Below are 16,885 nucleotides of genomic sequence, written 5' to 3'. Positions count from 1 at the left end.
TAACAGCAATTTTGCCCAAAAACAAAAACATAACATTTTTTCAAATAATATTTTTATAAATAACTTAACATTGAAATAGAAATTAGCATTTGGTTTTAATTGCTGAAAAAGGGTGTTTTGTTTTTTATGTGACCTACACAGCCATTACATGTATTTGCATTTTCGTGTGCCACTCTCTAAGGGGGAAAGGCTTTGGGGCAAGATCCCAGATTATCAATATCCTGTTAAAACCAGGACAGTTCAGTAAAACACAAATGAAAACTGAATAAAGATTCATTTGAATTTTCAAGACAAAAGAAAAATGGGAAAGTTGCGGGGACCTGGGTCCTGTGCGGGAACCTCGTACACTGGACTCTATTTAATTATTCACTACAATATCTTCTTCTGTCAAAAATATTGTGCAGCCAACAACACACATTTTAAATTTATTGTCAAATGTCAAAAGCTTTATTTACAACTATTCATTCTTTATTTAAAGTAATGATATAATCATGCATTAGACTTGAGTATTTTTTATAATTCACAAAACTCTTTTTGGATTGCCACTGTTCGTAAACAGGTCGAGTTGGTATCTGAAAAAGATAGTAAAGAATGGTTGATGAATTTTTTAATAATTTTTCTTTGCTCTAAAAATAAAACGTACAAATTCTCTGTTACAAAGGTTAATGGGTACATTTTGTCCCTCATTTTATGAATAAAATTGTGGCATAATTGTGAAAAAAAGGCCTGTGATATAATGGTAATATGTGATATTTATGTGGTTTATTGATGAATAAATATAGAATTGAATAACTGTTTTACTATTTTATTCTCACAAGTTAAAAAAAAAAGATTTCCAAAATTATATAAATGAAGTCAGCATCTGCTTTTATAATACAAAATCTAAAAGATATAAAAAATCAATGTTTATATAATTCTAATTTTAGCACATTTGTTTCGAAAAGCTATTATCATCGCTGAGATTTCCGTCATCGGCAAAAACCTTTATGCATCCAGCCCATATGTATGAACACGAAATTTGGACTACATTTTTATCGGGTTTACCATATACATCACGCATCACATCATACAGTATAGGTTATATGGCAAATTTCCAGCCGCCCTATACGCTATTTAACCACAGACGTGGCTACATAGCTACCGTACGTTTGATTTACTTAGTCTCAAATTTGAACCACTTGATATTGTCGTTTTCCTTGCTTCTGAGGGATTCCCTTTTTTCCAAATATTTTTGTCTGGATCGGATAAATATACCTTATTCTAGTAAAGAAACTCAGGTCAGTATTCTAGGGCAATAACGACTATGTTGTCTAAAATCGGGTCATGGAGTATTTCTGTACATGTTAAATTACGAAAATGCTTGTTTACCTTAAAATAAAGCATTTACAATGGCAATGCACATTCAGTCTTCAAATTGCTATTTATTGTGTTCTATTACAGTTCAGACAACGATTCTAATTGGCAAGTCTCTAGGTCCATTTCTTGCTCACGTACGTATGATAAAGGGAAGTAACCTCGCGCAGAGAAATCACACATTTTCGGCCCTTTCCGTAAATTAATCGAGGTGTTCCGATTGCCAAATGCGTAGCTTTATCAACAAGGTGGAATTCCCCCTAGTTTTCCTTTTCAATTTATGATCAAGTTTTCAAGCTGCTTAACTTAACAGGTATTTATTTCGACTAATTGATTTTCATATTCAAACATATTTTATTTCATTATTGAGTAATATTGAGACACTATATAGTAGCTCAAAAGGATTGCCGCAGGTTAAAGACACGTTTAAGATTTCAGTTACACATGAATCAGAACATATTTACTTTAACTAGTAAGCTAGTTCATCGGCTGTTTTAAACATCAAATTGGTTAGGTTAGCGTTTTCCAAATTAAATTGTTCGTTAATTCGTTCTTGACTAATTTAATTTGGTAAATTTTGTATTTTTTCTTATTTACTTACATGGCTTATACTCAACATCACTAATTCCGCGTCATCATTTATCTCACGGTAATGGCATATTTTCATGTGACCATTGTTATAATTGGTCAGAATTGACATATTTAATTCAAACACCTTAACAACAAAGTTTCTGTGCAAAATAATTTAAATCTATAGATTTTACGTAAAAACTGAACAACATCTTACAAACTTCTGCAAAAAACAACAATAGTCCATTAAATTTGTGCATACGTCTGAAACAAATCATCATTTTCTAAATGTCTTGTTTGTTGAAAAAATAAATTTTGAGTTACAATGTAAAATTACTTTTAATAATTTAAATTATGCAAAATAACTTAAAAAAATTTTAACTGAAACATGAGAAAAACTGAAATAAAACACCATTACCGCGAGGTAAATTGATGACATTACTGTTTTTTAAATGGCGACACACGGTTTCATCTGACAAAGTAAAACTAATTTTGATTGAATTATTGTTGTTTCCTTGTGTCATATAGCAGAAAAATGACTAAATGATACAGTTTATGACATTTTTTAGTGTAAGTTTATTGTTTGTGTTCTTTACTGTTTAAAGTGTTAAGTACCGTGAACTAAGAGGAGCACAGTATACTTACTTAATCGTTGACCTAGTTCATGCGAAAAAGACATTATCGTTTGTCAAAACATGAGGGCAAAGAAATATTAACTTCCTTGTTTAGAATAAAATTAATAAAAGAATATGTGCACTTAATTGTTTATTTAGATTTATTGATGGGATTTGGTACGATCGACATCTAATTTTTAAGAAATTTAACTAGAGACTATAATGAGAATCTTGTAATATCTCTCATCAGTGATTCTTTTAATACCTTGTAAGAAAATAGGGAAGTTCCCAAGGTATGTTTGTTTTGTCAGTTTCTGTTTTCAATATTTATTTTTAAGTTGAATGTAGGTAAATTGACCAATACTTTACTTCTGCATGTCGTGTAAAAATAGCATTAATTGTTTTACTTGGATGTTTAAGCATTATAAATTTCAATTTTTAAACTATCTACAAAAAATATTGAAGGTGTAATAAATACATAAATCATAAAAAGATAATTTCTTTTATTCGAATATTCTTATTCTTCCCAAACACACAAGATCTTAATCATGTAAATAATACAAGTTATTTACCATTATTTATTGATCACTTGATGTTCTTTTTTTTTAAACATTTTAAATTATGAGTAAGGTCTTTGGGGGGTATAATTATATTCAATAAAGTATATTGTAAATGGGTTATAAATTTTATATTGAGGATCAACGGAAGGATATAACATAACATTTTTTTTATCTTTTCTTTTGAACAACAATCCATATATGTTGTTTTCTTTTTAAAATTAGTATTCTTTCATTATTCTTTTAGCATATATTATATTTAAGGAACAAATGAAATAGGAATTAATTCCATTATTGTGTCAATTTCAAGTCAGAGTTGGTTAAATGCTTTTAATCTGTGTAAAGAAAATATCTCAATAGAAAGATTCTTTAAAGGTTCCATAAAACAGACTATAATAAAATAACAAAATGAACAGAACAAACATAAAATATAACAATTTATTTACTGTTTAATTATTCATGTTGTGCTGAAAATTACATCTCCAGAAGAAAATTTGATTTTATATTTACAAAGTCAATTGTAGACATGCATTTTCTTTAGTTATTGTAACTTGTATTTACGATGAAAATAATAATTTTTAATTATATTTACAGGATGTCGGAAATTCCTGATTACACTCGCAATGTGTCACTCAGACTGTCTAAAGTACTTGATGAGATAGGTGTGAACGAAAGAATGGTAATAAAACAAAGGCGACTACGTCTGTTTGAAGAAACATTAAAAACAATAGGACAACAATTATTAACACATGGAGATGTCAATGTGTATTCCTTAGGTAGTAGAGTAGAGGGCACTACAACAGTTGGACTTAATTCTGACACAGATTTACTTTTCACACTTCCCATGTACAAAGTGATACAAGACTGGAGTGAATGGGAACCTGGTAAACAAAACCTGTTAATGATACAGGATGATACTGTATCACCAGGATATTGCTTATTACAGATACTAAGAAAGGATGCTCCACTTCAAGAAGATAATGTGTGTAATCAGAGCTGGTATAGCGATAGAGTAGGAAGAGTATTATTAAAGAATTCAATAGTTCATCCAGCGGCGGATGATAGGCGTGTTAGACATGGTCCAGCACGATCACTGGGTGAAATACCTGGCTTCTATGGTGATGACATTGTCCTTGGATTTTTTTGTCAACAGTGGCCATTGCAAGCTAGACAATGGATGAATCAGCAAGTTGAAGGTCAGTGGCCTACAAACGATATGAAACAGTATTGTAAAGATATGGGGTGTTTCGTTGTAGGAGTTGGAAGCAGATACAGTGTTAATGAAGAACTTGAATGGAGAATATCCACTTCCCTTGCCGAGCGATATTTAATGTTTAGTCTCAATATAACACAAATCAGATGCTTTGTCTTAATGAAAATGATTCTTAAAACGTTTATAACCACACAATGCCCTGATAGCATTTCAAGTTTTATGTGTAAAACGGTCTTACTTCATAGTATTAAAAGTACAGTCAACAATGCTTGGAACGAAAACACCTTACTGATTTGTCTAAATTACTGTCTAACAATACTTTACAATTGTATTGTAAATGACTATTGCCCACATTTTATCATCCCAGAGAACAATTTAATGGCGAGACGTTTTACTGTAGTAACAAAACAAATCATACTAGATAGACTCTCTTACATTATAAGCAGTAACGGAAGTGCTTTACTTGAAATAGAATGTGACCAACTTGGGTTTAGAATTCAAAACACATTTTTGAGATTAGTAGAGATTGTTCCTGAATACATGTCTTGTATGATGTCAGGACAACTAGTTAACAATACTGCTCAAACAATCAATGACTGTGTCATGGTCTTGCTCAATAACATGAATAAAAGCAATCCTATTAGACTTCTATTGAAAACATTATATAAATACCTTATGAAAGTAACTCATGATATGAATCAAGGGCAAACTAAATTAGCATGTAGTGCAATAGTTAAATGTCTAAGCATGCATTCAGGATCCGCACTGGCTTCAATTAACATACAAAGTAAACGTGGTGTATGCCGAGAGTCTATCGTTTTGATGACGTTAGGTCTAAACATTGATGTAGCATCGGGTAAACTGAAACTAGCCTCAATTTTCTATTGTACTGGTGATATTGAGAGGGCAGAAATCATTTTGAAAAACATTGAAGAAAATTATGATCTCCGTGTAGTTGTATCAATATGTAAGTGCTACGATTTTAAAGAATCTAAACCCAAACAGGCATTCAATAAATTATGTTATGAAGCAAATAATGAATATGCATTGTTACAGAGTATAACTGCGTCATGTGTCAGGTTTCTACGATGCGAAATAAACTGTTGTCCGAAGGAACTCCAACATGAAATGTTCAGATCACCGCAACAAGACATCCCTTATAGAGGTGAATATGATGAATGGATGAATATGGCTGTGGTAGATTCTCTGCCGTATTTATACTTTCTACAGTATAAGACATATTCTCATCTCAGAAGACATCGTGATAAACAGGCAGCCATTTCCAACCTTGCGAAATGCATTACAGAGGAGCCAAATTTCGGACACAAAGAAACAGCACTTAATCTTCTAGGTCAGTGTATGGAGCAAGAAAACAGAATGGATGCTGCTTTAAAGTGTTACCTGTTATCTTTGCAAATACGAGGCAGAAATAATGCTGCAAAGTTTCATATCTGTAGACTAGTGAGCTCCATGTTGAGTCCAGGTTTGCGTTAAAATGAAAATGGAAGCACTAGGTTTCTGTGAGTGCGAACTGACGATATGAAAACATGTTCTTTTTACAGAAAGGTTTAACTTGTCATATATTTGAAAATGGAATAGTATAGATATATAATTTAGTTTATTTGATCTAGGAAAAATGTGTCATGCTTACGATGTGTAAAGTTATGCATGATTTGTCAGACTTGTAGAAGAATTAAAATAGAGAAAAACAGAATCCCTAAAGAAAGCCCAACACGGCAAAATTGAAAATGTTGCAGATTCGGTTTGATTGAGCCTGTTCATGGACAGTACTGGAAAGTGAAAATTACCGTCCACGCCTCCTAGCACCGGCTTAAGCAGAATTCAACATTTAACACGAACTGGTACAATTTGAAAATTAGAAACATCCGCAGATGTGTTCATATGACGGTAATCATGGAACCTTCAATGTGACACGTACATGTAAGTGTCATTCCATGAAAAGCGGCATATGGTCCCAAAGTAAAGAAATGCTTGTGCCCTAAACGAGAAAACAGTGGGCGGAACTGAATAAAATGGAATTTTGAAACGGGATCTGAGATTATGAAACCTACATATCACAGATAAGACGTCAAAAGACAATTTAAAAAGCAGGCAACATATCATAAGGGTGATTAGACAGTATTCATGTAGGAATGCTGGAACCACCCAAGTTGAAAAGGTCGAAATAGAAGAAACTTAAAATATCAAAAACATGTTTACACAACAATTATGTCATTGAAAGCATTATGTAAATATTTTTGATGAAAATTTAAACAAAATAAAATTCACTTACTTATAACAATACATGTACATATATATAATAGTGTAAATAAGTTTAAAAAAAACTTATCAAACGTTACCCTCTAAACATATTAATCACAAACGAAATTGTTTATATTTGTTTTACTGAATACGTCAGCGTGCCAAAGAGAATAATCAAATCATAGTTATTTTATATCAGTTATCAGATAAGCTAAAACGAATCTATTTGTTAAGCAGTTATAGGGTTTCAAAACGACTACCTATCTTGAGCAGAGATGTTACGATAAATGAACGAGTTCGGTAAATAATTGTTTCAATAGTTTTTATATGAAAAACAAAGTCCCAGTGAAGATTCAATATGCAGATTAAATTTTACATTTATTTTTTTTTTTTTCCAAACACATTTAAAATTGAATATTTGTGGCTTTATTAATTAAAGTTGTTTCATTTTGTTGCAAACATAGAAACAGTGTATAGTTACTTGGATATATAAAATAAATGTTTACCAAAAATGATACAAAACAGCCAAAGTTTCCTATCATATTTTATATTTTCGTAAAAGTGTCATGTAAAAGTTTATTATATTATATACACCCGAAATAATTTTCGCGTATATTGGTATGCTTAAAACATTATGTTGTATGAAACCAAAATGCACAAAGTTAAAATATTTGACATGTAGCATTGATTGTTTGACCTCTTTAGAAGTTGTGTGAATCATGCACATAAGGTTTCATGAATGTTTTTCTTCCCTAATTGATAAAAAATATTTTTGACTACTCAAACAAACGTTTGTTCAGACATATATTTCCCGTCTTTGTGGTGCTCTTGTTCATATAATGTTATATGTTTGAAATCTAAATAAATTAAATTGAAAAGAAAAATATTTGTGTTTAATTTTTGAGTCTAATTTGAGATTGTTTTCATGATGTATCTAATTATCAACTATAAGCATTTTGTTCTAGTATTATTTCTTTATTGCAAAATACGAAATATTCAGATCCCAATAGAAGCTTTTAAATGCGCATATCCTCATCGAAATCTTAACACTTAGTCGATGTCCTTTAAAGACAACTTCATGCTGATTCAGACACTGGCCAGATGCACTCTCTGAATGGATGAACTAAAACAATGTGCTTTATACCCTATATTTGTGCCCTTTACCTCGCAATAATGTTTTTGGTGGATCAAGTTCGCAAAACATTTGGTAAAAGACACTAAAACCCTTAAGGATATAGAAGGCCAACAAGTGACAAATGCCACCGGAATTGTTTTTTAAGCATGCAGGCTTTATAAAAAGAAAAAAGAATGAAAGTAACTAATTGCTGACTATTGTTCTTTGTATTATTGTACCTGTCACCTTTAATTGTGATAGCATGAACCTTCAAAATATAAGTGTGACCTTGACCTTTGAAGAAGGGACGTGGTTCCTAGACGGGACAAAATGCTGTTATGAGACATTTGTGCCAAATTATTTCAAAATCCCTCAATGAATGACATAGTTACAGTCTGGACATGATTGTTGTGTAAGTGGGGACACACGGATAGACGGACATGAACCTTAGCCGCAACACATTGTCTTGATGTGGTAGACATTTGTGCCAAGTTTTTTTAAATCCTTCCATGCATGACAAAGTTACAGTCCAGACATGAATGTGTATCTTCAACAAAATGTTCTCGAGAGAATGAGTACTTTCAAACTATAAGTGTGACCTTGACCTTGAAGGTAGGGACATGGATCTTTGTCGCGACATGTCGCCTTAATGTGGTAGACATTTATGTCTAGTTATTTTAAAATCCTTTGATGCATGACAAAGTTATAGCCCTGCCACGAGTGTGTGTACCTATTAATTCTAATTATGATAATGTGAAATTTCAAAATGTTAATGTGACCTTGACCTTTGAGGTAGAGACGTAATTCTTAAACGAGACACATCGTCTTAATGTGGTAGACATTTATGCATAGTTATTTTAAAATCATACGATGCATGACAAAGTTACAGTCCGGACACGAATGGGTGTACCAATTTACTCTTATTGTGATAATGTGAAACTTCAAAATGATAGTGTGACCTTGCCTTTGCGGTAGGGACGTGTTACATCGTCTTGATGTGGTCGTCATTTATGCCAAATTATTTCAAAATCCCTCAATGTATGACAAAGTTACAGTCCGGACACAAATGAAGTGGGAGAGACATACGGACAGACAGACAGACAGACAGATGGTGCGATTATATTATGCCTCCCTTCGGGGGCATAAAAAACCAAGGTGGCCAAATGTCTGTTCGGGAAAGGCAGTCTGTCCCAGTTGGAGTTTTTTTTTCAACATATTTACAAATGCTAGTATTTCAATTAAAGCTTAATATGAGGTGATTAATAGGAGGAAATCTAAAAGTTGTAAAAAATACGTTTATTGTGTATACATTTAACAAGAAATAACATAGTTGTGTTTAGCAAGTTATAATAAAACACAATGTGAGCTTAAGTAAAGATGAATGTATTCCCCCTGTTACATACTATCACAGATCTGCTATCCTAACATTCGAAATTTATATCATCATCATAAATAACAAGTATTTTGTTGTACATGAAACATATATAAAGTAAAATAATCTCTCAATATTTTCTGACATCTCTTGACAGTAAAAATATAAATTCCTTCGAAGCTTTTCCGAAGACAACTGTTCCTACTATTAGATTACATAGAAAAAAATCTTTGTTTTCTTTGTTTGAAAAATACAATTTTTCAGTCCTTGTAATATTCACTCGTGTACTCTTGTATTTTTCTGAACCACGAGTTGTATTTTTTAACGTTGACTATGATTTATCTATAGAATATTGTGAAACAAATGTTTTGAACATTTCTCAAACTCCGTCATCACTCTTGTTTAAACATTTATTGTTCTGTCGGAGGAATATGGTCAGCACCCTTTGGCCACGGACCTAATGGTCGTCCTCTCTGAAAATGATACATAACATTTAAAGAGAACATAGAAGGAACTATTAACAGTGCAGTGAAATAACGAAAAACAAAAATAAGGATTCAAGTAATTGCTAAACACATATGCAAGACAAATAAGGATCGGCAAATGAGGAGCGGCAAAAACGAAACGCTGACTTCATGAGTGAGAATACACATGATTATCTAAAAGAATTTAATGAATATAATTGATTAATGTAATGGATAAACGAACTTATCTAGCTGTACAATAATCATAATACTTATCTTGTTTAAAAGTTTTTAATGAATTATTTGGAATTTATTCACTATACATACATGTATATCTTATTTACTTAAAAGCAGTCGAAAACGATCTAAAATATGATAAACAAGATCAACAAGGAAAGGCGGCGTTCAATGAACGCAAACTAAACTAAATCTACAAACAGTAAAACAAACTGATGAAAGTTCGTTTTTGTTAACTTCCACGTTGACTGATATAAAATGAGAAATAGCATTACCTTTCCAAACAAGTCAAGTGTTCTAGCATCGTACAACATTTGTTTTATCTCCTTTGTTTCTCGTAATTCTGCATAATCAGCTGCTACCCTTCCATCCTTTAAAAATAAAACAAAATTGCTGTTGTTCAATTTCTTTTTTTTTAACTTTCAAAGTTATATCAGATATACAACTTGATCAATAATTGAAAATTGAAATAAATTCTGATCTAATTACGAAAACATAAATGTTATTTCTTGATTTGTGTTTGTTGCTGTGATTTATTTTTGTGTAATCTAAGCAGTTGTGAGATTAAGGTATTTGCTTCTATATCTGGAATTGTATGTCAGTGTCCTACTTCGGCCAAACTTCCAGGCTACCTGATTTGGCATACGTACAGAGACGTTCAAATAATTTGTTTCAAAGCCTGATTCGGAAGTTGTCGACTATTGAGTTATCATTAAGTGTTTTCTTAAAAGTAATATTAGGCCATAGATCAATGAAATACAGAAATGCTTTTAATATCCCTTACTTTATCTACCCTGTTTTCAATCTCGTTAGCATCTTTCTCTAAAATTACTTTGATAAACTGTTCACCTTGCTCCTTGGGTAATGCATAGGCATAATGTAGTGGATAACGATTGCACTGAAAAACAAACAACATCTCATCTTTGATTTTTTTGTAAAAAAACAACATTTTTTAAGTATAAGGAGAGATAATCCAGATTATCTTCCGGCTGAAAAAATACATTTGACATCTTATACTTGTATTTTTTGTTTGCCAAAACGGTTTTTAAGACGAATGCGTTTGCACATCGTACTTTATTTGTTTTTTAATGTTTGATAAAAATGATTCATGAAGAAGGAAAACACAAGCAGTCATGCTTTATACCTGATAAATTTAACAACCATACCCGGTTTAGAGATCAAGAGCTAATCTATGTACAAAAAAATCAAAAACAAGTCACGTGCCCTTCTATGCCTCGAAAACTATTTGCAAACAATTGAGGGTTAAACTGAATCACTCCACAGCATGAATTGCAGCTATGACATGTATAAATCGCTGTGTCTTGGTTGCATCTGCAACTTTAACTTTGAAAGAGATTTTGTTTCGAATATACATAACCTAACAATAATTATATCATATTATTAATAAATATTAAAACATTGATAAGGCGTAGACTTACGTTGTCTCCTATTTTTCTCAAGGCAGGCCTTCTGGTACAAAGTTCTCTAGCTGCATCAAACTGGTTGAATACTATTGCTCTTGTTAAAGCAGTAAACCCATTCTAAAAGTAAAAATCAGCAATTCATCAATAATATATTAATAAAATTTTGAAACTTCATCAGATTAAAGTTTATATTTCTTACAGCTGTTTTTTTCTGTTTGTGTTTTTAAGCATATTTGGACACATTTTTGTCATACATGTATCTTGTTGGTCTGCCTTAATGGCTTTCCTGAATAATTAAAAAGTTATTACCATGTTCTTATTTCTAACAAGTTAAATTTTATGACGCTAATAGAACTAAAAAACGAGAAATGCAAAATTATTCAAATTTCAGGTTTTGATTAGTCTTGTAGTAAAGAGTACCTATTTCTTAGCTTTCCTTTAATATGAAAGTATTTTATAAGCACAGCATGCATTGAATTTACATTTGAAATTCAAAACAATACGTGACTCCAATACTTAAATTATTCTATCCTTAATTTATTGAATTACTGTTTTCTAAAGGTCTTCTTTGGACTTTCTAAAAACTCTATTTTCTCTACCTGTTACCAAGTAAGAATATTTTGTGATTTTGTGAAAGAAAATACATTGAAAGAAGATCAAAGAAATTATAATATATCCCCAGAAAATGACAGCAAATAATCATATGATATACAAATGTAAATGCATTAAAGAAAATAGACAATAACAAAATGGTTCACCTTGTCTTGGTAATTAGCGTTATTATACTGAAAAACTTTTTTAACATCCCCAGTTGCTGCGGCTTCAAACAAGGCTATAGCATTGTTCTGAAATAAAAGCAAGATATATTAATTAGCATTAGTCAATTTTTTTAGTATACGGTCTATTTAATATTTAATTTGAGCAAAAATTTAAAGTTTGACAAAATTTTCTATTTTGTGAAATACGTGCTTCTTTCTAGAAAATACTTTTCCGTAGCATTTGAAACAACAGAACGACAAAAGGACTGAAATGCAGTACAACACTCTACTCATAAAATTAATCTTAGCAATAAAGTGAAATTGTACTGATCAAACTGGATTGATCATTTCATCTAAATAAAGTTATTTGCGTTTAGAAATCTGGAAAGAAAGTGATCCCTCGGAAGCATTAATCACAACAAAATTACAAGAGAATTGCAGACTCGGTTTGATTGAGTCTGTACATGAGAGATAATGAATAAGTGCAACATCTCTCACGCCCCCAGCACCGGCTTGAGCGGTACTCAATTCTCAACACTTAATAGTGCTGGCATCAATGATCCCGAAGGACCAGAAAAATATAACAACACTGAAGTGAAGTACGGGGCAACTTTTTACTGCTGCCACACAGCACTTGACACCTGCTGTTTTGTGAAGTATAAAAATCTGGAAAGAAAGTCAACGTATATAATGTACCTGTGTTTGGTTAACATCTATCCATGTTGAAACATGATGCTCTTTAGCAACCTTGGTTAGCTTCTGTTCCAAAGAATCTCCAGTCTGGAAATGATATCAATGCGTTCTTACAGTAAAAATCTCGTATCTAGTTTTTTTTGTTTTTTTTTTGTTTTTTTTATTATTATTATTATTATTTATGACACCTTATTTATGTAAATGATGGTCCGTATAAAGTATTTTTTAAGTGATGACAGTATGCCCATCTAAATGTCACTGGTGAGTTCACGGGTAAAAGTGAAACTAACTTTACATTTTAACATCATTGTATTCAATTTGATATTTAACCATGCTAAAACAAATCAATGGTCAATTATGTACAAATCACGTTAATGAAATTATGATCAAAAAATAGAGAAAGACAGGATTGCGAAAGACTGCCCTATATGAAAAACATGTTGCTGGCTAGGTCATTATGTCACAATAGATAAATCTGTATAAGCTCTGGAGCCATTTCAGGGGTATTACCGGGTTCTTTAGAGAAAACATTATCAAGTTAGTCCTGTCTAAAGATTAAATATTCTAAAGATTGCAAAGACTAAGATACAGACTTTATTGGTTCAATGATGATTGATCCATCAAATCATGAAAGGAAAGCATTAATTAGCAAGTGGACCATTCAAAGATCAACTAAAATGCAAATTTGTTTGAGGCCTACTTGAGGATTCTATAAGCTAATATACAGTGATAATCCAATAATTGAATCAAGAAAACAAATCTGTCTATTATAAGCACTTGTGGTCTCTTATAGGAAGACCTATTTTATATAAAAAAATTCTAAAAGGTTTGATAGCTAACTTTTTTTAATATTAAATGATTCTGAAAAACATTTTTGTACACGCGTTTACATAAAGACCGATCGCAGACACCTTTAATTCATATGCAGTTGCTACTCTAAACATTTGGTTCATGTCACAATGTGGGTTAAAGAAAGCTTACCGGCACAGATTAATATATCTAGCTATGTATACTTTACTTGAAATAAAATGTTTATCAACAGATAAAGATTACTTATTTTCATTTCAAGTAATGACTGCAGTGTCAGAAAAAGATCACGGTCATATAAAGCATGTAATGTAAATCTGTATTATAAAAGTAAGGGATTTTTCTTTTTCATATAAAGTAGAAATTGAGCAAAGAAACAGTTTATAGCAAAGGCTTTTAAATCGGAACAATCAAATTTCATACGTTTTCTTGGCATGTTACCATAATTGAAACATTACAAACCAGGATATCACTCTGATTTCATTTTTTTACTGTTTTATGTCATTTGGAAGACATATTGTATTTCTTTGAAGTTTAATGAATTCTTAAAAATCATATCCACAGCTGTAATATTTTAACCAATCAGAAATACAATCTTAACTGGTAATCCAGTACTTAATTGTAAACAATTCATTGATTTTTACATATCCTAACGTATTTTATTTCATTTAAAAAAAAAACAGAAAAATAAAAAGGTTTGAAACTTGATTATATCATTGAATTCCAAACAATATTTGAATTATCTAATCTGATTAACACGTTGTTCTGTGTAATGACTATATACAAACCATTTGTTGAATATATTCCTGTAAATCAAATAAATTAAGCAATCATATAACTCCTTTAAGTAACGATGTAATTTTAGTACATGTAGTAGGAGACTTGACATGTGAGAGGTTTCAAGTGTAAAAAGGTAATTTCTATTCAAGCATCATAAAATGAGGGAAAAACATCAATGGTTTTCATACAATAAATTACGTTATTTAGAACATTCATGAGATAATTATTCGACTATATATAGGTTGGTCACAGAATTCAGTGTGTGAAAAATCTGTTGGAACCATTTAACACAACAAAATTACCTAACAATTCCAGATTCGGCTTAAGAGTTTTTGTTCATCCGTGCTGTTCTTCAGAAATTAGAAATTTCGATGGGAGCGATAGCGACAGGATAATGTTTCTAATTATGTAGAACAGCTACATACTAACATGATACTTAGTGTCAAGCTTTATTTGGCCTCATAATTCACTTAAATACGTCACTAAGCGGTTCTATGAAGCACTCTGAAAAACGAAGTTGACTATGAACGGAATTCCATAAAGTATCGACTTTTGTTCTTCTATAAAAATTAACACTCGGAATATTTAACAATGCAGCGTTTCCATTGGATGACAAAAAATGGGAAACTAAAAATGAATATTTGATATTTTAGTTGATAAATAAGCAGCTTAAATGAAAAACACGAAGGCTGAAGTGATTTTTTACTTTCTAAATTTAGAACCACGTTACTGTCTGGTACTCTAAAAATCACTGTTAGTTATACTCTTACAATTAACAGAACAACACACGCGTTTTAACTTTAAAGCAAGGTAGTAAAACACACTACAATATATTAGAGCAAGTAAATATTAGCTCATTAAAAAGCAGATTTACCGGGCTTTTTAAAGATATACTATGCCCAAATTGTATTTTTAAAAATATCAATAATTGCTACACAGTCTCTTTGTATGTATAAAATAAACATGTTTGGAATTCATTTAAGGTAGATATGTTTTGTTTTGAACTCTACACACTATATGTAGTCACCATATGAATATATATTGTCATTAAAAAAACTGGGAGATTTTTTAGAAAGACCAATTTAACTTGACTCGTAATAGGAAATGCAACTTCCCATACATAGTTTATTCATTATTTCATTCAAATTAAACATATTCAGTAAGAATCTCATGGATCTCAATGCATTTCTTAGATAAAATTATTTTACCAAAAGATGAGCATAGTACATCTTTAAATAAAGCTTTGTATTATTAAATTTATAAATGATAAACATAGACATTTTTTTTTTAAATTTCTTAACATATATGACGAATCCCCTAAAAATTAAAAATAGAGGGTCAATGATTTTATTGTATGTATGCTTATTGCATTTTTAACGTAGAAGTGTTCTCCTAAAGGGACAATGTGTAAAACCATCACAATTCATGTCCATGAGTGAGTAGCCTCCCCTTGTTTTAATAAACCAATAAATATTTCGTGTATCAACTTCATTCTCATAAGCTCGCAACAAAGGTGTGCTACCATTCTGTAATATTGATATATTGAATATCTTTCCAATGATCTAACAGTAATTTTTCATTTTTACATCCTTTACTTTAAATTATTTTTATCAACTGATTAAATGAAGCTTAAATGATGGTATTTCTACCATTAACACGCTAAATACTTGTCTATATTTCATTCTTTTCATTCTGGACAAAATAATTCAACATTAAAAAGGAATTTTCAAAATAAGTAATGTTTGTTTGGTTTGATTTTGTTTTATGGGGCACCAACAAATTTTAAGTCATATGGTGCCGGAACATGAGGGATGATTTTGGCTAACATCTGGTGTTACATACTTTTAGCAATAAAAGAGTTCAAAGACACCTCCTGGAAAAAATGCAGTAATTGAAACATATTTGGTCATTTCTTATGATCAGGGTTAAACCATAGTTGTCCGGCGCGTTGATTGTTCACTACAGCCGCCATCACCCCTCACCCACTACCCCTCCCCCCTTACACACTCTACAACCCTCCTACCTCTCCAAACCATGTAAACTACAGTATTTGTCATTTGAAACATGTTTTAATATTTGAAATATGCTTTTAACTCAATTCCTTCATTTCCAACACAAAATAAAAAAATGATACATAATATATTTAGTACTTAACGCATTGTAGAGGAGTAACATTTCAGACACAAAGAAACAGTACTTAATCTTCTAGGTCAGTGTATGGAGCAAGAAAACAGGATGGATGCTGCTTTTAAGTCTTATCTGTCATCTCCGAAAATATGACGCAGACATAACGCTGCAAAGTTTCATATCTGTATACTAGTAAGCTCACAGTTTGGTCCAGACGTGCATTAAAATAAGAGTGGGCGTGGCAGATAACTGACAATATGAATACAGGCGTTCTAGTTGTAAGGATGTAGCGGCTTGTTGTCTTCCTTAAGTTACTTCTTGTTTATATAAACTTTTATATGACATATTGATCAACATAGAAAAACGTTTAGTACATCTTGCCAAACGCTTGTGAGGTGAACTGGGCCTATCATTTCGTACATAATTAAATGTTTAAAGTCGGTATGGGGGGCTTGGACGGTAACTTGTATTTTCTAATACCATCCATGAAACCGAGTTTGCAACATTTGTTTTCTTATTGTTGTGTGCGTTCTTTAGGGA

General features: G+C 31.4%; 2 protein-coding genes across 3 annotated transcripts; one reads left to right on the top strand and one right to left on the bottom strand.

Annotated features, from left to right (window-relative positions):
* Positions 1–1,329: 1,329 nt before the first annotated feature.
* LOC132715245 (uncharacterized) lies at positions 1,330–5,892 on the top strand. 2 transcript variants are annotated; one of them, XM_060698237.1, is made up of 2 exons: positions 1,330–1,666; positions 3,689–5,892. In XM_060698237.1, exon 2 carries the CDS (start codon positions 3,690–3,692, stop codon positions 5,799–5,801), a length of 2,112 nt encoding a protein of 703 aa, XP_060554220.1. In that variant the 5' UTR covers positions 1,330–1,666; position 3,689; the 3' UTR covers positions 5,802–5,892. The 2 variants fall into 2 exon arrangements, with proteins under 2 accessions (XP_060554220.1, XP_060554221.1); XM_060698238.1 differs by lacking the exon at positions 1,330–1,666 and adding an exon at positions 2,568–2,830.
* Positions 5,893–8,963: 3,071 nt separating this feature from the next.
* On the bottom strand, positions 8,964–14,245 carry LOC132715244 (uncharacterized). The gene is made up of 7 exons (XM_060698235.1): positions 14,227–14,245; positions 12,635–12,718; positions 11,939–12,025; positions 11,196–11,297; positions 10,541–10,654; positions 10,032–10,127; positions 8,964–9,528 (listed from the first exon to the last, which is right to left on the bottom strand). Exons 1-7 carry the CDS (start codon positions 14,227–14,229, stop codon positions 9,466–9,468), a joined length of 549 nt encoding a protein of 182 aa, XP_060554218.1. The 5' UTR covers positions 14,230–14,245; the 3' UTR covers positions 8,964–9,465.
* Between the last annotated feature and the right edge of the window lie 2,640 nt (positions 14,246–16,885).

Source organism: Ruditapes philippinarum, unplaced genomic scaffold, assembly GCF_026571515.1.
Source record: "Ruditapes philippinarum isolate M1 unplaced genomic scaffold, ASM2657151v2 ctg1706_1_1_1_1, whole genome shotgun sequence".
Taxonomy (NCBI): Eukaryota; Metazoa; Mollusca; class Bivalvia; order Venerida; family Veneridae; genus Ruditapes; species Ruditapes philippinarum.
This window is presented reverse-complemented; position numbering and strand designations above follow the sequence as displayed.